The following is a 20,221-nucleotide window of genomic DNA, read 5'->3' on the forward strand; positions in this document are numbered from 1 at the left end:
TACTACTCTGTTGTTCCTGGTTTCGTTTCCTCTCTCACACACACACACACACACACATACACATACACACACTGCTCCCACTTGAAGTTGTTCGTTCTGTCCTCAAGGGGCAAGGATGTAGGCACCAGTTGTACCACCAGAAAAGAAAAAGAAAAACAGCACCCACCAACAGGCACTGGCACCAACAATCCAGCAAAAAGCCGCCGCCTAATCCAAGTCTTGCCTTTCCCAAGAAATTGTGGAGGAATTCGAATTCATACAGATCACTCCGACCCTCACCAAGATACGTGTGAGCACCAAGGAGCTTAAAGAGGAAGAGGACGAGTACGAGCCCACTGTGCCCAGTCCAGTAATAACACAACCGCCACCACCACCTCCTCCTCCCCCACCACCGCCGCCGCCACCGCCGCCCCTGCCAGCGCCAGCAACAAGTCACAAAAGAAGCAACCCCAAGATGTTCTCGCAGCTGTCGAAGAATCTGCCCTCGTTCATTCCGCTGAGCAAGAAGCAGCAGCTGCAGCAGGATCAGGCACCTGCCCCGATGCCACCCAACCGCAGGTCCTCCTGCACCAAGAGCACGGTGCGTGTGTCGAGCTCCACCAAGTCCCGTCACGAGCAGTGCTTCCAGCCCCCGGGCGGAGGAACCATCACCCTGAGGAAGGTCGCCTCGTCGACGAGCACTCGTCGCGAGCCCATCTCTCGGTCGAAGAGCGCGGGTGCCGTATCCACCTTGCTGGCCACCCTCACGGCCACCAAGGAGACGCGCCACAAGGACGGCGGCGCATGTCGCGTCACCCGCGTCCAGCAGCAGTCTCGTCTCCGTTCCGTGAGTCCCAGTCGCCGTCCGACGGGCCGTCTTTTGGCCCTGCGACAATCGAGTCGCAGTCCGGTGGCCTTCGGCCGGAGCATCTCCAAGGAGCGCAGCTTTGCCGAGGAGAAGAAGCGGCTGGAGAACACGCTGCCCCCCAGCCGGACCAACTTTGAGGCCAGCACCAACATCCTGCGGGACCCCTTCCTCAAGTCCCCCCAGGAGGTGCGCGAGGCGGTGCGCTCCTATGCCACCTGCAAGGCGCAGCACACGCGCAGCAAATCCCTTCCCAGGCTGCGCCAGAGCACCGTGAGCACCACCACCCGACAGACGATGTGCTTCCCCAAGGTGCGCCCCCAGACCCTCATCGACTGCGGTCGCTCTCTGCGAAAGGTGCTGCCCAAGAATCAGGCGAAGAACGCCTCCAACGACAGCCTGCCGCGCAGCAACTCCACCTTCTCCATCGACTCGATGGTGCGCCAGGAGTACGTGCCGATTGCCCCGCCCAAGATCTATGTGGGCAAGGCGAGGCCCAGCCCCAAGTCCAAGTCGCTGGTCCCGCTGCAGAGCAGCCGCAGCGAGGGTCATGTGCCGCGCAAGCGTCAGGTAGGAAAACCACCCGCCTCCAGCAACAGCAAGGCGAAGCATCCTCCAGTGTCCGTGCAGTCGTACAGCGATACGGTGCGCGAGAAGACCAACTTCTGGAACGACTACAACGCCAAGCAGTCCGTCTCCATGTCCATGTCGATGTCCCTGCCCCAGCAGACCGCGTCCAGTGCCACGGAGTACAAGTACTGCTCCCTGGAGCCGGAGGATGTCTACGACTATGCTGGGACCGTGCAGGATCAGGCCCCAAGCAGCTGCATCGAGGATCTGGTGTGGAAGTACGAGAACAAGGATCGTGATCGCGATCGCCATGCCAAGCCATGCCAGACGGTCACGGACATTGCCCGGCCTCAGTCGCCCCAGCCGGACTACGAGAAGTCCCTGGAGCGACGTTTCTCGCCCACACGGGAGGTTCGCGTGCCCCAGAACCAGAGGGAGGTGCGCTCCCCCTCGCGTCGTCGCATCGATAGCCTGAGATCGAGCCAGCGGCAGGACAGGGAGCAGGCCATCGCGCGGGCCAGCAGCCTGAGCAGCGCCGATGATCGCAGCAAGCGGTCTGCCGCGGCTCCGGGAAGTCTCTACCAGTGCGGAGATCTCGCCCACAGCGCCACATCATTGACGTATCTGGAGCGGCACAGTCCCAGCTGCCGGTACCGCAACAACTGCGAGCGTTTTACGGATCTGAACCGATTCTACAGCACCCTGGAGCGGGTGGGCCAGCTGGAGAGGGCCACGTCCTCGAGCAGCTTCCATCCCCTGCGCAAGGATGCGGAGCTGCTGGCCTTTGACGAGTGGCGCAAGGTGCGGCTGCACGAGCGGGCCGAGAAGGAGCTGCAGTATCTGGTGGGCAAGCTGCAGCACGACCAGCGGGAGCGTGACCTGCACTTCCGCTCCAAGGACGTGGGCGAAATCAAGTGGCGTCAGGAGACGGAGCAGGCCCTCAGTGCCAAGAAGAAGTCCGTGGAGGATCTGCGCGAGAACTTTGAGCAGCTGAATCTGTTCAGGCAGCGCCATCAGGACTGCCAGCTGCAGCCGGTGCAGCGCCAATGGCGACGAAACACTGTGGCGGATCTGGCCAGCAGCCTGGAGCATCGAGCAGCGATGGTAACAGACGCCACCACTGAGTTGGACCGTCACCTGGGCAACGACCTGGTCAGCACTCTGTCCAAGGATCAGATCAAGAAGATCACCCAGCAGCTGAACGAGATCTATGCGGGCAACCGCAAGGGCGCCGCAGCCGTCGACGAGCAGTACGTGGTCACCGTGGAGAAGGGCTCGAAGCCGGTCGCGGGCGCCCATGCCAACACATTGAAGGTGCGCTGCAATTCGAACATCTCCAAGGAGCAGCTGCTCGGACCGGTTCTGCGCAAGCGCGAGGAGCATCAGCAGCCGCAGACTCTGCCACGCCCCACGCGCAGTCAGTCGCCCGTGGTGGTGGCCAGGGAGACGCGCGGGGCCATTGCGGCCAAGAATGCCGAACTCACGCTGACCAGGGCCCCCGATGTGCCGCCCCGGCCGAAGCCCAGCGAGGTCAAGGGCCAGGCCAAGACTTGTGCTGCCCCGCCGAAAGTGGAGCAGGAGCCCGCCGAGAATATCAACCAGAAGATACAGTACTTCGAGGACCGGCAGTTCGAGGAGCCGGCCAAGACCATCTACCACGCTCGCGAGGACTCCTCGCCCGACGAGGCCGAGGTGATGCGCCTCATCGAGCACAACATGCAGGCGCGCCAGAAGGCCAGAAACACTCAGGTGCTGACCCACACGGAGCTGAGCAACTCGCTGACGGATCTGAGCGGCGTTTACGGGGAGCGACCTGCAGCACGGGTAAATTTTCACTTGCACAGCCCCCCGCTGCGGCCACCCGACGACACGGCAGAGGCAGAGGCAGAGCTTCTCAGCTTCGAGAATGGTTCGCCCGGGCCAGGAGATGCCAGCCTTGAGCTGTACGACAGCCAGTCGTACTACCGCTCGCGCAGCCTCTCGCCCCAGTCGCAGGTGTCGGCCTGCTCGAGCTCCTACCTGCAGCGGGTCTACACCGGCGAGGTGCAGAAGATGCGACAGCACTTCGAGGGCATCCACCGGGGGGCGGAGACGGAGCAGCAGTCCAACGAACAGTGCAGCGATTTTTTTGGGCTTAGCCCGCTGCGGAAGGCGCGCAGCGATCCCGAATTTGGTGCGGGATCAAAAGACGCCTCGGGCACCGCTACGGAGGCGGAGCCGCAGAAGGAATCATCGCTTGCGCCAGGAAAACAACACCTGGCAGACGACGTCAGTCGAATGACGACCCACAAGATTGACCTACGCGGGGCCACACCCTCGCCTGAACGCGGTCGAAGGCGTCAGCGCAGTGCCCAGGATCGACTCATGCCGCACATCGATGTCATCAGCAAGACGGCGGCGCTCAAACGGGAGCTCCAGCGGCAGCCCAAGCCGGCTCGGAGCCCTCTGCGCAGCCTCAGCAGCAGCAGCAACTACATCGAGCGGCTGCGCATGCGCTACGAGTCGCCAGACCCCGCTGAGTCGCAAGCGCGAACAATAAGCTATCTGTCCACGTCGCATCCGGATCTGAGGGACGTGCACGACATCTCGCCCCACCTATGTGCCGACTGGGTGGCCCACAAACACCCCCAGCCCACAGACCAGCCACGGCTGAGGCTGCCAAAGGCTCTGCCCAAGAAGCCCCAACGGGTGGTCCCACGCGCCAGCTCCACCTCGCCGCCCCGTCCGCCCAAGTCGCCGCGTCACCAGCAGAGCTGCCAGCTGACCAGCTCCCTGCGCGACGACTATGACGACATCTTTGCCAATCAGAAATTCGATCCGAGGATGCATCGCCCCAAGGCACGCTATGTGCCCGATGGCGCTGAGCCGACGAGGAGCGCCACCGGCGCTGCTACTGGGGGTGCCACCTTGGAGCGCCTCAAGAAGACGATGGCGGTAACGTTCAAAGGTGATTAACTGGTGATTAGCGAACAACTTCCAGGGAGCAGTGGGTCTTGTGTGGGTTGGGTCTGGGAACTCTAACTAGGACAACTTTTACGCTCCGCTATGCTTCGGTTGTCGCCTAATCTCGTAGAGCTGCTGCTTTTGGTACCGCTTTAGGCTATAGGGTCTCCTCCCATTGGCTGTAACTATTCGAAATTATCTATCCCTGACTTTTATCTGTTATCTGTAATCGTTGGCGCAGATCCCGACTCGAACGCGCCCCCCATACCCCCACAGCCGCCAATCAAGGGCCTCTACAGCTCCACCTACGACCTACCGTACAGCACTGACACTATCGATGGCTCAGGTGAGTGATGAAGTTGTTGTCGAGGCCCCAGAGCGAAGGGGTCGATCACGCCTATTACCCGCCAAAGTTTTTCAGATGTGCTACAAAATATGGGGGTACTTTTTTTTAAGTAATGGCTATACGGATGGATTTTATTGCACCTTTTGAAATCGATAATTAATCGCCGTGTCGATTAGTCGATCTTGTTCTATTTTCATTATTTGTCCTTCAATCAGCTTATATTAAAGACGCAGTTCAAAAGAAAAATGTGGCACAGCTACTGCACATAAGAAGGAATTTCTTATGAACAATTAGCGATGTGTTCTAAAACTAATGTTAAGAGTGTATAGAATATTGTTATTAAACTTTGGGAGAAATTTTCTTTACAAAATTAGAGCAGAAAACTGATCAGTGCTGATGAAAAGCCAAAAGTTTTAGTTGCACTTGTTTTCAAGTGATATCATATATGCTGATGAAGAGTACATATATAAATATGTTTATATAAATATATGTGGAATGTACATATGTATGTACATGTATGAGATTGGAAACTCTACCTTCTGGCTGTTATACATCCACACAAAACCTATACTATCGTATCGGATATACAAATTAGAAATGGAACAAAAATGTACAAGTTATACGAAAAACATCGTGTGGTTTTTTTTCGGTAAATTCCTTAAGCATTATGTGGTATTTCGCGTAAAGTTTATTCAAATCTTAAATGTAATCTAAATGGAATTCGGAAATCAATCCGAATTATGTTCCTTGAAATGAAAATTACGTACGGGTATATATCTAGAGATCTTCCACGTCCTTCTGTCTATCTGTATATTTGTGCCACATGCCACAACATAAACTTAAAGGAGTTACTGCTCAATAAAAACCCTGTTAGGTCACCAGCTACGCCCCTGCTGCTGCCGCGCTCTGCCATCAATGACCTTTGCAAAACTAAAAGCTTTTTACTACCGCAGAATTTCCGCAATTGGTGCAATTTCGCTTTGAAGGCGCGCCGGACATTAGTTGGGCCAAATTAATCGATATGTCCATTGAAAATGCCGGCCACGCGACGCTGACGCGACGCAGAAACTGACGGAGCTGACCTGCTTATCAAGCACTCAGCACCAAAAGGCACCTGAACAACCACCACCCCACCCCGTTGTGTAGGTAAGGGAGCCACCCTGCGCAAGCTCACCTTGCCGGCGGCGGTCGTCGGGCAACCGACGACCCACGTTGCCATGGCCAAGACAGTGCGTCAACAAAACAAACGCCGCGTGTACTCGCCAGTGGAATACCTGGAATACCTGTCGTGGTCGTTAGTTAGTTTCAATTTTCCGTGCCAAAACGTGAGAGTCGCGCAACGCTCAGCCTTTGGCCGGCCTAACAGCATGCATGCATAGATGCCTCGTGTCGGGATTATGCAACTGTGAGAGGACTGTCTCCCCCGTCCCCACACAATGATACATCAAACGTTGGCGCCGCGTCGCAGCAGCACCTACTCCAGCCAGCATGGCCAGAACCTCCATGGCAACGGCAACGGCAACAACAACGTCCACGTGAGGAGGAGCCGTCCCACTCAGAGTGTCCACTGGCGGCAGTCGCATCCCAGCCAGAAGCTGCATCGCAGCTGCAATGATTTAGAGCTGACAGATGACAGGCTGTCCCAGCCGCAGCAGACCCATCAGCAGAGCTGGTGGCGCAGCCCCGAAGCCAATCAGAATCCCTGGCTGCGGCCGCAGAGCAGTGGGGCAGACAGCAACTCATGCAACAACCTCAACAGCAACAGCAACAACAACGTCATGCATCCGGCGTCGGGTAGCAGCTGCGACATTGCCAATTGCGGAAAAATCCTTTGGATACATCGTAGGGGCTACGACTACTCCGGCCCCGCACCCATGGTGCCGCCACACCCATACCCGTATCAGCAGTCCAATGGGGTAGTGGGAGAGGTGTCCTATCACATAGTGGGTCTGCCGCACACCCCTCTGCCGGACCAGCGACGGGCGTACTTGGCCAATCGACATGCAATCGGAGCTTCTATTCCTCTGCTCGCGTGGCAGCAGCAGCAGCAGCAGCAACATCAGCAGCACCAGTGGCATGGCAGTTAGTATTAGACTTCAAACAAATGTGAAAGAAGGAAAAGTGATCAATCGATCCCCTCCTCCCCCCTGCCATCTCTCTAGGCACTTTCTCATTTGATTAAGCGGGCAAACGACCTTTCTGTTTTGCACTTTCTCACGGTTTTTCTTTTGCAAAAACCAAAAAAACTCGTTATCAGCCTTACTCCAAGAGATTGTGAGAGCCAACGAGTGAGAGAGAGAGAGAGCGTTTGAGATAAAGCTTGGCACTTGCTCTCACGTTCCGAATGAACTCTTTGATAAAAGCTTCGTGCCGGTAACTGTGAGCAAAAGCTTTCCTTCAAGATCAAATACAGTGGGTTCCATGTAATAGAAAAAATAAGACTAGGGAAAACTTCTTTTGGTGGACAAACTCAGCACAGACAGATATTTCGGAATTTCATAAAATTCAAAGATTAAAGGTATTTATTTGAACTAAAAGTCCACATATCAATGAACTCAATCTTTCAGTTCTCAAAGGTACCATTACATAAAAGAAAATAATCTTTCTTGGTAAAGTTGATGTCAAGCAATCAAAGACCGACCCATTCTTGGTCAGTCTGGTCCCAGTGTTCACACACCCCGAAACAACAATTAAACGTGACTTTCGTACAACGGAACTCGTAGTACGCGACCGTTGATATCGCCCCACGTTACTCTCACTCTCCCAGAGACAAAAGTCTTTGACGTCGGCGCCGGAGCCCCCCCTCCTCCCCACTGAGTCAGAGCCCCATTCAGTTTGGGTTTCGGTTTCGATTTCGGTTTCAGTTGAGCACAAAGCGTGCTACGGTGTAGTTGGGGTCTTGGGTAGGTACGAAGCTGCCCCTTTCTCTCTTTCTCGGTCTCTCTCTCGCTTTGTTGGTGGGAGTGGGGATCAAGTGGAGCGTGAATCTCGTGCTTGTTGCTGTTCGTTCTTCTCTGCTTTATCAGACAATTGCCTCTCAGCCTTCGATCCGGCGGTCTGGTTCTGATTCTCATTGATTGTTGTGACTAATAAGCGGCAAATAGACAAATACGAAAGAGGGAAAAGCAACAGAAAACCATTTAAAAAGTTAATTGAGCGTGAAAGGAAGGAAAAGCCTTGAAAGGCCCCCGACCAGTGTGTGTGTGTGTGTGTGTGAGTGGACTTCCCCAGTGAAAGATGAAAATCGGCAACGCTTTCAAACGCTTTCGAACGCTGGCAAAAATGCGCCATAAGAAATCAGTGAAAGTGAAAATCTCTCAAGTGTCAATTAAATCTCTTTTTACGCTTCATACACAACACGTAGTGCAACACTACATGGCATAGTATTGTATGTGTATGTACGAGTACAAAACTATTCCTAATTGTTAAGCTTACTACGAGGCGGGGTATTTGTTGCACAAACATTTGTACAGCTGCCCAGCCCTAGCCCTAGCCCCAGCCCCAAGACCAGACCGCACCTCTCTGCGCAAGGTTTTCCCCCATCAAGGGATTTCCTTGAATCGGGTCAATTGATGGATGCGTAGTATTCCATCTTTATCAATTTGCAGCGCAGTTCCATTAATGCATCAATTGAATCGAATGTATCTGAGGCGAACTTTTCCACTTACGTACATACAGACATACATATACATAGATATTCTTATGTGTAAGCGATTCGTATGCAAATGAGGATGAGTCTTATCTCGAGGCTAAGTGGCTTAGCACAGCTCTAAAACGATTCGGTTACTAGTCGCATGGGTGCGTAGTCCGAGGCTAGCTCCCTTGCCCCCCGGAGACCCATTCCATTCAGTATCCAATTAACTGATTATTTTGCTAACGAGCATTAACTTCAATTGCAGCTCATTTTCAATGGGGAATCAAGAGAAGCTTAATTCAATTTGAGATTGTGACACGTCACGTCTCCTCTCTGCACCCCTTCCACCCATTATAGGGGGCGGGTTATCTCTCCCAGCTGCTTAGCTGGGGAGGTGGGGGACAATGGGCGGTGGGGGGGGCGACTGTTTATTTGCTTACCAATTGGCAGACAGATACAAACCTCGTCGCGACTCAGATAAGCCAGGGGTTTCGTAACAGAAGCTGCAGCAGCAACGACAGCCACAACGACAACGACAACTATGACAACGATTTGCGGTTAGATCGTCTTACGATTCAGTTTGCTATTTTTAAAATAAACAAGTACTACTCGCAGAGGACTATTGGAGTCTTACGAGAATGACTGGAACTCTGGCATTCTTATGAATCGGAAATGTCAACAGCCTTCTATCTTAGCGGGCAACTAGTTTCGTTATTGTGAGCAAATCAAATGACGGGGGTATAGCATAGAATAGGCTATGATAGAGAGGGACCAACGCCCTTTGGGTTAATGCCGCAGATCCAGTTTCAGCTTCAGCCACAGCCTGAACACCCTTTTGTCGATCTTGCATCTCACACAGAATCTCCCAATCGTTATTATGACACAGACGTCAACATTCACTTCAAGACACCGATAAGGCATGAGCAGAAGCAGCACATACCGGAGGAGGAACTAGCCACACGCCAAGCGGAGCATATGCAGAAGCTGTACCACGAGGAGCGACGCCGCAAGTATCTACAGGAGCTGCAGGACATGAACTCTCGACGCCACACGGACAACTTCACGCCCTCGCAGAAGTCCCCGATCGCCCTAAACCGCTACGATGACTTCCCCACCGACGTGACGCTCAAGTCGCTGGTGGGTCCCAAAACCGTTGCCCGGGCCCTCTACAACTTCCAGGGACAGAGCTCCAAGTAAGTTCTTCAGTTTCACTCCGGTGGATCCAGTAGTTTTTAATGAATGGATTTTTGCAGAGAGCTCTCCTTCCGCAAGGGCGACACCATCTACATAAGGCGGCAGATCGATCCCAATTGGTATGAGGGTGAGCACAATGCGATGATCGGGTTGCTGCCAGCGAGCTATGTGGAGGTGCGTGTCTCTTATCAACAATCGATTGCCATGCCTCTAAGCCTCTTTTGTTTCCCTTCCCTTTCCACAGATTGTTAGCCGCGATGGCGCCCGCACTCCGTCCAAGCGGCCATCGGAGGGCCAGGCTCGTGCCAAATACAATTTCCAGGCCCAGTCGGGCGTAGAGCTATCTCTGAACAAGGGAGAGCTGGTCACGCTGACGCGTAGGGTGGATGGAAACTGGTTCGAGGGCAAGATCGCCAACAGGAAGGGCATATTCCCAGTGTCCTATGTGGAGGTGAGTCATACCTCTGAGAGGTTTACCTCTAGCCAAGATCTGACCCTACTTCCTCACTCAGGTGCTCACGGACATTGGAGCCGAGGATATCGCGGCCAGAACAACGACCGTGATCAGCAGCCAGAGCACCACAAATCTGCGGCCCAATCTGGATGTGCTGCGCACAAACATCAACAATGAGTTCAACACGCTGACCCAGAACGGAGCCCAGCCCGTGAACGGAATCCTGAAAGAAACGCGGACGCTGCACAAGACGGACGCACTCCACGTGGACACCAGCTCCGAGCCACTGGCGTGAGTGACCCTCAGGACTGACCTCTTGCCTAGATCTGCTTATCCAAGATGCTCCGTTTCCCTTTCTCCCCTTCAGCTATCGCGCCCTGTACAAGTACCGGCCACAGAACTCCGATGAACTGGAGCTGCTGGAGGGGGATTTGGTGCACGTGCTGGAGAAGTGCGACGACGGATGGTTCGTGGGCACCTCGCAGCGCACCGGCTGCTTTGGCACATTCCCCGGCAACTATGTGGAACGCGCCTAAGGCGGAGCCATTGAGCCATCGAGGCATCCTGGCAGGACAGGTGTGGGACACCCGAAAACGCGTACCAAAATACCCAAAAAATCGTTCACCTCTAATATTAATGAATTTGTAGTCTAATACTGAGAATAATGTGAAATAACCGAGGCCCTACCCGGCCAGGCCAGGCCAGTGCAGCTGGAAACAGGACACAGGCAGTTATAAGATTAATTCTGATTTAATTTAACTGGATTACTTTATGTTGTTGTTGAATTCTTCTTATTCCCCTAATTCTGTTCTGCTGCTTGCGTTGCCGTAACATAAAACTATTTTTTTTTTTTTTTTTTTAAATAGAGCATTAATTTTATCAATGTTGGAATTATGTTTATTTATACTCGCAAAAGTGAGCACACCACACACTTTTAACCAGAAGTTTGCCCCAAACACCGCCACCACCAACAGCACCACAACCACCTCTCCACAATCCCGATATCAAAGAGAACTAAATTAAGATCATACATACATATACTATATACTTTTGTTGTTTACCTACTAATTTTAACTAGTCACAGCTAATTTCCAAAAAGAAAACCAATACACAATGATGGAGAACCGTTGAACAAAAAAAGTGCCTTAAAATTTCAATTTTAATGACTAAAAAATAAATTAAATTAAACAAAAGAAAGATGGAAAATAAAACAAAGAAAAGCTGAAAAGTGCTATGAACCAAGTGCCTCTGTTGAGTCGATGAAAATGAGTTAAATACTCATTCTACGAGATCGTAAAACCATAATATTCTCAAGCCGATCCAACAGAAAAAAAATCATTTTTTAATCATTACAAACGAGAGTTTATTACACAGACACTGTTGCAAACGTATTTAGTAAATAAATCAACAAAAAAAAACCCAACCGACAACCATCCGAGTTATCCCTTTTCTATGCTCTATCTAACTATTTCAGACTCAGTTAATTTTTAAAGGCTGGTCAATTCTTATTAAAGGTTATCTGAGCTCCGGGTCCTGTGGCATTTTGGTCCAGCCACTGCCATGGCTCTCTTCCTGCGTTCCACGCTGTTTTCTCCGCCTTTCCAGATCGTTCGCCGTCGGTACATCCATTGCAGGTAATTCCGCCGTAGCTCCTCGTCCTCTGTGACAGTCACTTGCTGTCCTGCTGCGAGCCATAGCCATGATGCCGCTGCTGTGTCGCTGAGTCGCCAATGTGGCGTCCCGCCCGCTACAGCAGGGAACAGCGGTCGACGACGGGATTGTTGGTTCACGACCAGGGAAAATAATGTCAGCCCATAAAACCCATCGTATCCCAGCAGGACAGAAGCGCACGCCTTGCTAAATCCAAACCTAACAAGCCATCGTCATCCTTCGACCTGGCCATCGACAACTATCTCAAGGACTTTGGCTGTGGCAAGCAAGGGAGGAGCTACGTGGGCTACTAGACTCTAGATACATATATATCGTTATTATTAGGTTTAAGGATATATGCGTCAATATATTTATATAGTAAATACAAATGTATTCAACTTGTTTATTTATTAATACTAAGCTAAGCTATGATGATTAAAACTATTGAAAAATCATCCTTGCTGTATCCTGTATGGGGGAAACAGGATTACAAAAAGGCGTGGCACTCCCAGATCGGTTCTCAAAAATCGGAGAAAACTAAATATTTTACAATGGGGAATTTATCCTTGATCCTTCATAAGGACTCCATTAAATCAGGGAAATTTTTTTGATCACAGGAAGCCGTCGCACGTCCCGATCGGGCCACAAATAGCCGAGAAAACTTAATATGTATGGTTGGGGTTGTTGGAGTCGTTACCGAAGGATCAAGGACTTTTTTCTGATCACTGCAGGCCATGGCACGCCCCGATCGGGCCACAAATAAGGGAGAAAATACGATTTGTATATCTGGAGAAAATATCCTGCAGCCTTGGTCCTAGATAAGGAATACATAAGCTCAAGGAAGCTATTCCGAACACGGGAAGCCGTCGAAAGCCTGGAACGTGAGACAAATAACGGATAAAACAACAAAAGTTGTTGTTGTCAATTGTTGTACAGCAACAACTTTCAACTTGCGACCGCTCAAATGGCCAAAATCAAAAATTTCAGATCTGGGATACCAGGCGAACAGAAATCAGCAGAAGGTCGGTGGTTTTTTTAAATTCCTTTTAATTTTGTTTTTACGTTTTTTCATACTTTCTTTGGCCGCCCAAAATGGCCCGCCGTTACACCAAAATTAAATTAAAAGTAATTTAAAAAAAAACCACCGACCTTCTGCTGATTTCTGTTCGCCTGGTATCCCAGATCTGAAATTCTTGATTTTGGCCATTTGATCGATCGCAAGTTGAAAGTTGTTGCTGTACAACAACAAAAATTTGTTGTACAAAAATTGAAAACCAAAACTTTTGTTGTTTTATCCGTTATTTGTCTCCCGTTCCAGGCTTCCCGTGTTCGGAATAGCTTCCTTGAGCTTATGTATTCCTTATCTAGGACCAAGGATGCAGGATATTTTCTCCAGATATACAAATCGTATTTTCTCCCTTATTTGTGGCCCGATCGGGGCGTGCCATGGCCTGCAGTGATCAGAAAAAAGTCCTTGATCCTTCGGTAACGACTCCAACAACCCCAACCATACATATTAAGTTTTCTCGGCTATTTGTGGCCCGATCGGGACGTGCGACGGCTTCCTGTGATCAAAAAAATTTCCCTGATTTAATGGAGTCCTTATGAAGGATCAAGGATAAATTCCCCATTGTAAAATATTTAGTTTTCTCCGATTTTTGAGAACCGATCTGGGAGTGCCACGCCTTTTTGTAATCCTGTTTCCCCCATACAGGATACAGCAAGGATGATTTTTCAATAGTTTTAATCATCATAGCTTAGCTTAGTATTAATAAATAAACAAGTTGAATACATTTGTATTTACTATATAAATATATTGACGCATATATCCTTAAACCTAATAATAACGATATATATGTATCTAGAGTCTAGTAGCCCACGTAGCTCCTCCCTTGCTTGCCACAGCCAAAGTCCTTGAGATAGTTGTCGATGGCCAGGTCGAAGGATGACGATGGCTTGTTAGGTTTGGATTTAGCAAGGCGTGCGCTTCTGTCCTGCTGGGATACGATGGGTTTTATGGGCTGACATTATTTTCCCTGGTCGTGAACCAACAATCCCGTCGTCGACCGCTGTTCCCTGCTGTAGCGGGCGGGACGCCACATTGGCGACTCAGCGACACAGCAGCGGCATCATGGCTATGGCTCGCAGCAGGACAGCAAGTGACTGCCACAGTCCAGCCAGGAGTCATCTCTTGGACATCCCGAGAGGACGAGGAGCTACGGCAGAATTACCTGCAGTGGATGTACCGACGGCGAACGATCTGGAAAGGCGGAGAAAACAGCGTGGAACGCAATGGAGAGGGCCATAGGACCACAGCCCCGCGCGACAGGAATCATGTTCTTCTGCGACATGTTCGGTCTATGAACCGGCACATATATATACTATACTGATCCAATGCAAGTGTGCAAGCATTATCCGGGGTATATCTAACAAAATTTCAGAGTATATACAATATATATATTCTTGATTTGGGTTACATTTAACAGGCCACAGAATTATACCACCTGATGACAGAGGTTTACTCACTATTTCCTTAAGATTAGTTTAACAGTAGGTCAGTAAATACTTCCACCATTTTTCCTGCTAGAGTTACCTTTCAATCACGTTTGGGCCAACTTTCGTTTTCGCTCCTGCTTGAGCTCTCGCTTGACAGCCCGCTGTTCTAGTTCCTCGGTGTACTCTGCATACATGGCCAGGAGCGCGGGATAGAGCTTGTGGTACTCCTGGAGGTCTTCCAGAGTCACCTGCATGTTGTCGAAGGCGATGGCCACCTGTTGCATGTCCTCCACGCTGGGTAGACGCGGGCACTTGGCGTAGCGCTGCGAGAAATGGGTGAGGATTGTGTGCTTGGCTCCCATGTTGCGTCCCTGCTGGATGGCCTGGGAGATGGTGCTGTGCGTCTTGATGCGCGCCTCCTCCTCCAGGTCGTCCTCCATGGTGGCCTCGTGAATGAGAACTGTAGAGTTGCGCCCCAGCTCGATCAGGTCCAGGCAAGGCATGGTATCGCCGCTGTAGGTGATCTTGACTGGTTCGCCATCGTGTTGCGCCTTCAGGGTGAGGCTCACGCCAAAGGAGTTGGTACAGTGCCTGACCAGGCAGGTGGCAATGGCAGTTATGCCCAATGGTTCCACTGCCTCTCCAGTCAGGGGACTCGCCAAGAGCTCTCCGTTGCCCACCAAAGTGTACGCATCCTCAATCTCCTCGATCTGGCGGTTGTAAAACTCCAGCCATGGCTCGATCTGGCGCGGGGCAAGTAGGAGAAGCGGAGTTGCCTTTGGGGCTAGCTGTCTGCGCTCCCTTAGCAGTCCAATCAATCCAATGTGATGATCCGCATGCAGGTGGGACACGTACACAGCCTGCAGCTGGCGGAGTACCTCTACGGCCCTTGCGCTGCCGTATAGGCGCACAATCTGTCCATAGGTTCCCTCGCCGCAGTCGAGCAACATGAAGGCCTCCGCCGCAGTCTGGATCAGAATTGAGCTGACGTTGCGCGTCTTGTTGGGAATGCAGGAGCCCGTGCCCAGGAAGATGATTCTTGGGTAGCTGCTGCCGGCGGACGATGGGAAGTTGGTTTCGGCCTTTAGTTTAGCCAGCAGCTCCGTAAAGCCGGGCACAGCATGAGTCTCCTTGACGTACTCCTCTGGTGTAAGCTTGGCCGCCAGGGTTTGGTCCAGTCCTGTTCGAAATGCAATGAGATAGAAATAACGAATATATCTGCAGTGGTACTCACCCTTTTTGGGACGCAGATGGAAGCTCGTCATAGACACCACGCCCTGCTCCGTTTCTGTGCTTTCATCAACCCCGCCGTCGTGATCTGCCTCATCCAGTTTGGTTTTCTTCAGGTTCACGCTAAGATTCTGACTCTGGCAGGGGAACTGCTCTCCCAGGAGGGGAAATATCCGAGGAGCCAGCTGGTGCAGCTGATGCTGGATACGGTGGGCGGCCGCATAGCCGGAGAATTGATTGTGCGGGGAACTCAGGTAGATATGCTGCGTGCCTGGCGAGAAATTGTTTTGCAGAAATTTCTGATATTTCTGGCAGGTGGAGACTTCGTGCGGCGTAAAGTGCACCACCAAGCACACCTCAGTGAGCTGCTGTTCGCCCAGATCTTTGATGGTCTTGGCATGGGAAAGCAGACCAGGAAGGTAATCCTCGCAGGGCACATCCAGGAACACAAAGGAGAGCGCCGTTTCGCCAGGCTCCGTGACATCCACGGAGCGAACTATCTGGCCATCGGGGAGTGTGATGTCCTGGCCGTTCTTTAGCTGCCCCAGTAGAGGGCCTGGCGGGACTCCCTTCTCAACACACTTGACCAAGTTGAGGGCACCCGGACGAGGCTTCAGCTGGCAGATGTAGTTGATTACGGTCTTCTCTGGGTTCTCCACGCTCTCCAGCGGCAGGGACGTCACCTTCAGAATGGAGTCTTCAAAGCAGCTGCCGGCGGTGCAGTCGACCGTCTGCATTTGAAGATTCTTGAGCACGACGAAGCGTCGCATCGACTGCAGCATGGTGTAGAGGTGCGACGGCCCGTGCAGGCCCACACTACGCACGCCGGCATCCTGAATCGTTAGCGCCAGGCCAGGTAGACCGCCCACAGCCGCCCACGTGTTACGTGTCACGAATATCTGCTCCAGGCGCGACAGCCGCGTCTTGTACTCGTGGGCCAGCCGCTGGGTGCCTTCGCCGCAGTTGAACAGGTATCGGGACTGGTCCGTGAACAGATAGACGGCACTGGGGGAACCGTTGGCCCCGGCGCCGAGCACCTGAAGGTTCACCGTGCCGGGCACCACCGAAGCCAGCTTCTTGCGCAGCACATTCGGTTCTCGCTCGTACTTGGGGCCCGTCAACGGATCCGTGGCCGAGGCAATGGCGGCCACAGAGCTGCTCATCTTCAGATTTCGTAGTGTTCCATAAAGCGGTGCCCTTGCTAATTTCAACAAAATCATTCGTATTTCGTTCGACGCGGAACTGACTTTGGTCGCGTGTTGTGGGCCGATGAGCAGCTGTTCAGATCCTCAGAAATATACCGAAACATACCATCTCATTTAGAAAATATACCGTAAATATATTGACGATTTCAAGTTCTATTCTCCATATTCCTAGTTTTTGATATTCCGTCTATTATTACTCGCTAGATAGAACCATTAGTCCGACCCACATAATTTTATCCCATTGATGAACAAATTTGCAACAAGATTAACTACTTTTAAGTACTCCCTTTTATTGTATTTTGACTAAAACAAGGTTTAAACAAAAAAGTTCAATAAACAAAACAGCCGCAATTTTGTCATGTCATGCTGTTATTTGAAGACTTGTTGCTTGTCAACCGGCCTATTTTGTAAATTTAATACGATAAATTTTTCCAAACTTAATTAATATAGACATTTTCTCGACCTATCAATGCATTTGAGAATTTCCTGTATATATATCCTGATCCCGATACCAATTCTTGGTCTCTGTAAAGAGCGAAATTTCTAATTCCTGCGTATGGAAGTTTCTACAGCAGTAGTTTAATTGTATTATTTTTAAGAAATTTATAAAAAATATATTTAAACGGTAACAAGCAAAATTTTTTCTACATGGCACCTACGCAGTGATGCTTTCGTCCCTCAGACACCTGGCGAAAAAAAAGTGATCTACAACTTTTTACAGTAATTTTATAGCCATTTCTACATGATTTTTACATGAATTCAATTTTGGCGCACTAGCTGCAGCCCTGGCAATCATGTGGATCAACACTGAAGTATTACCAGTCGAATAGAGAGCTGCCACACTAATCCCCACGTGCGTTTGTTTGGCTGTGCCGCGGCTAAATTTATTCGAATTTCTTGAAAAAAGTATTTGGAAAACCCCGCCTGGAAATGGTATTCTTCACGTGCAACATATGCGGCGAGTCCGTGAAGAAGCCATCGGTGGAGAAGCACTACCAGACACGGTGCCGCGGAAACGAGAAGAACGTTTCCTGCATGGACTGCCTCAAAGACTTTTACAGCGAGGAGTACGTTGCCCACACGAAGTGCATCTCAGAGGCCCAGAAGTATGCCAACCAAAATCAGAGCTTTGTGGCCAAGGAGTCGCGGAACAAGAATGCCCAAAAGCAGGAGAGCTGGATGGACATCATTCGCGCCATACTCGACAGCAGCGAATACAACCTGACGCCGGCCCTGCGCACGGCCTTCCAGCGGCTGCAGAGCGTCGATAATGTTCCCCGGAAGAGGGCCAAGTTCGAAAACTTTGTGGGCAACTGCATGCGCATGCCCCGACAGCAGGCCACCCAGGTGTGGGACATACTCGAGAAGGAGCTCAACAAGATGAAGGAGGCCAAGCAGGAGCAGCTGGCTCAGGCCAAAGCAGCCAGGGAGGCGGCTCAGAATGGCAAGGCCGAAAAGAAGGACGAAAAGGAGCAGCTAGAGACGGACGCTCCTCCCAAGAAAAAGTCAAAGGTGGCAGCTGAAGCAGAAGTAGAAGCCGCTCGTGAGGAATCCGAAAACACCAACAGCAACGACTTTGATTGGACCACGCAATTGTCGAAGATCGTGTCCAAGCAAGCGGACGGCATCTATCTGGAGAAGCTGAAAAAGAAGCTGCTGAAAAAGTACTCCAAGCACGTCTCAGTGGACGAGCTGAGCGAGAAGCAGGCGAAGAAGTTCCACAAAAGGTTCGACAAGCAACTGAAACTGTGTGCGACGCTGCGGCTAGATGGGGACCTGGTCAAGTCGTGCTAGCATCCATGGAAGTTATACATAGGTTATTTATAGCGATGGATCACGAGTGGGGAAATAAATGTTGTAAGCTGAACGCAAATCTTCCCATGTTCCTCTTTTTATTTCACTCCGGATCACTTTAGGATACGTACTTCAGGGACTGCTTGCATTGGCGCAGCTGGTTGCGGGTCTCCACGCACTGCGGCGTCTGATGGAAGCGCTTGGCCGGGCAGTTGAGGATCATCTCGTTGGCCACACACTCCATGACAAGACCGGCAAACGGATGGCATCCGAAACTAGCCATGCGGTTGGCCAGCGACTTAACGCTCTTCTGGGGCAGCAACGAGAGGGCTGAAAAGAAGATGGATGAGCAAATCTGACTAGATGAAACTATTGGCAACCCACCGTGTTTTTCGCACTGGCTGTATGTCTGATAGAGCAGGGCCTCATCCTCATCGTTGGCCAGTTCGCTCTCCAAATGTTCCCGAACCGCTGCGAGATCCAGCGACTGGCGATTGCTGCCCACGAAATCGGTGCTATTGAAAGTGCATTCGGCGGTGCACTGGATAAAGAGCTGATCATGGGCTTTAGTCAGATGCGGCAGGCCGTACTCACAAACATGTACGTCTGCTCCTCCTGATCCGTCCTGTAGTGGATCTTCTCGTGCCACTTCATCTGGCAGTCGCTGAAATGGGGGCTTTCGTCGTGCAGATCGCAGCAAAAGTCATGCTGCAATGATAAAATCAATGGGAAAGGCAACTTCGACCCTAGAACTTATATACCCTTGAAGATAGATGAAGAAGACCTATAATAATTAGCTTCTGTAAAACGTCCTCCCCCTTTCTTTTCTCTATTCTGTCTCGTCAGAATAGGATGCATGTCCTACCAACTCGTAGGCCTCTATTGGTCTCTATCAATATGTGTATACATATAGTCCCTTACCCTAGATTTGCATTATTATTTTGTTTTAAATTGTGTCCAGACATTCGATAACGTTGGAACGTTTTGATTTCGCACAGAAGATGTAAGTTGGGCTCACCATTGTATCGATGGAATTCAGTTCGCAATCCTCGTCCAGTTCAGGGGCGGGGTTGGCCATCGCCCAGCCGCAGCAGAGGAGTAGCCGGAGTGCGTCCACGGCCACCCGTTGGAGTCTCATGTTCCGATTCGCTTTGGGTGGCGATGAGTGGGGCGGGGGCTTTTATAGTTCGGTTTTCAGTCCAGAGTTCTCAGAGTGGAAGTGTAATTTGGCGTAAAATTTGATGGTTTTTAATTTGTGGCTTAATTTACTTGTTTAATTATTCCAGCCAAAAGTGCGGCATCATGAGATCATGTGTTTGCTGTCTGCAGACTGCATCACGGGTGCAGTGGCAGCGTCGTCGTTCCGCTCCAGTTCCTGGAACGCATTTCCCTTCCATTAGCCCATGCGGCAGCACTCGAAGATAAATGATGAAAAGGCGAAGGCATCCATCACCGATCAAGCGGGGCACAATGTTCAACGCTTCCAAATATAGCAAAAATATGGTAGACTACCGAAACACGCACTTTCTTGTTGGACATGCCCACAGCAACGATGATGACGATGCCTCACAAATGCATGCGGAAGCATTGCTTTGCCTCATGCCCGCCATCCCATCCCCCGTACATCCCACGTCCATTCCGTCTGTTTTCAGCTGCAACTAATTAACCGAGAAATACATCATAAATAGTCAAACTGCCGCTCCCTGCACTCCACCTCCAGCTCCATATCCAGTTCCTCGGCAACACACGATCGTCATCAGTCAAGGCGCAGACGTTGCGTCGCTGCCGCTGGCTCAGAAGTCCCCATTTGTTTATTTTTGACTCGCACAACAGAACTCCGGAATGGAGGATGGGTTGGAAT

The 20,221-nt window shown here is 51.1% G+C and overlaps 4 protein-coding genes across 31 annotated transcripts in view; 2 read left to right on the forward strand and 2 right to left on the reverse strand.

Annotated features, from left to right (window-relative positions):
- The window catches only part of LOC108159544 (sorbin and SH3 domain-containing protein 1), a 40,393-nt gene extending 28,978 nt beyond the window's left edge, over window positions 1-11,415 (forward strand). For 10 of the 28 annotated variants that reach the window (XM_033390497.1, XM_017292933.2, XM_017292935.2 and 7 more), the window contains 6 exons: window positions 4,599-4,703; window positions 9,224-9,530; window positions 9,591-9,705; window positions 9,776-9,982; window positions 10,044-10,276; window positions 10,353-11,415. In XM_033390497.1, the coding sequence (XP_033246388.1) occupies window positions 4,599-4,703; window positions 9,224-9,530; window positions 9,591-9,705; window positions 9,776-9,982; window positions 10,044-10,276; window positions 10,353-10,521 (1,136 nt within the window). In that variant the 3' untranslated portion in view covers window positions 10,522-11,415. Of the gene's footprint in view, window positions 1-233; window positions 4,362-4,598; window positions 4,704-6,095; window positions 6,786-7,523; window positions 7,611-9,196; window positions 9,531-9,590; window positions 9,706-9,775; window positions 9,983-10,043; window positions 10,277-10,352 lie in introns of those variants that run through there. The other 18 variants (XM_033390495.1, XM_033390480.1, XM_033390481.1 and 15 more) reach the window with 8 other exon arrangements.
- Window positions 11,416-14,070: 2,655 nt separating this feature from the next.
- Window positions 14,071-16,643, reverse strand: LOC108160367 (ribonuclease Z, mitochondrial). Its single transcript, XM_017294339.2, has 2 exons — window positions 15,366-16,643; window positions 14,071-15,311 (listed from the first exon to the last, which is right to left on the reverse strand). The coding sequence occupies exons 1-2, from the start codon at window positions 16,579-16,581 to the stop codon at window positions 14,236-14,238; spliced, it is 2,292 nt and encodes a 763-aa protein (XP_017149828.1). The 5' UTR covers window positions 16,582-16,643; the 3' UTR covers window positions 14,071-14,235.
- Window positions 16,644-17,387: 744 nt separating this feature from the next.
- Window positions 17,388-18,439, forward strand: LOC108160667 (cell growth-regulating nucleolar protein). The gene has a single exon (XM_017294808.1). The coding sequence runs from the start codon at window positions 17,497-17,499 to the stop codon at window positions 18,358-18,360; it is 864 nt and encodes a 287-aa protein (XP_017150297.1). The 5' UTR covers window positions 17,388-17,496; the 3' UTR covers window positions 18,361-18,439.
- A 3-nt stretch (window positions 18,440-18,442) lies between these two features.
- LOC108160668 lies at window positions 18,443-19,523 on the reverse strand. The gene is made up of 4 exons (XM_033391733.1): window positions 19,379-19,523; window positions 18,955-19,068; window positions 18,745-18,901; window positions 18,443-18,690 (listed from the first exon to the last, which is right to left on the reverse strand). Exons 1-4 carry the CDS (start codon window positions 19,496-19,498, stop codon window positions 18,479-18,481), a joined length of 603 nt encoding a protein of 200 aa, XP_033247624.1. The 5' UTR covers window positions 19,499-19,523; the 3' UTR covers window positions 18,443-18,478.
- Window positions 19,524-20,221: the final 698 nt, after the last annotated feature.

The sequence above is a fragment of the Drosophila miranda genome, chromosome 3 (assembly GCF_003369915.1).
Source record: "Drosophila miranda strain MSH22 chromosome 3, D.miranda_PacBio2.1, whole genome shotgun sequence".
In the NCBI taxonomy this organism is placed as follows: Eukaryota; Metazoa; Arthropoda; class Insecta; order Diptera; family Drosophilidae; genus Drosophila; species Drosophila miranda.

Excerpts from the sequence above, each read along its gene's own strand:
- LOC108160667 (XM_017294808.1), top strand. The coding sequence starts at position 17,497 with ATGGTATTCTTCACGTGCAACATATGCGGCGAGTCCGTGAAGAAGCCA.
- LOC108160367 (XM_017294339.2), bottom strand. The coding sequence starts at position 16,581 with ATGATTTTGTTGAAATTAGCAAGGGCACCGCTTTATGGAACACTACGA. Across the intron at positions 15,312-15,365 it reads CCATCTGCGTCCCAAAAAGG|GACTGGACCAAACCCTGGCG; the intron begins GTGAGTACCACT and ends CATTTCGAACAG.
- LOC108160668 (XM_033391733.1), bottom strand. The coding sequence starts at position 19,498 with ATGAGACTCCAACGGGTGGCCGTGGACGCACTCCGGCTACTCCTCTGC. Across the intron at positions 18,902-18,954 it reads AGGAGCAGACGTACATGTTT|TGCACCGCCGAATGCACTTT; the intron begins GTGAGTACGGCC and ends CTCTTTATCCAG. Across the intron at positions 18,691-18,744 it reads CAGCCAGTGCGAAAAACACG|CCCTCTCGTTGCTGCCCCAG; the intron begins GTGGGTTGCCAA and ends TCTTCTTTTCAG.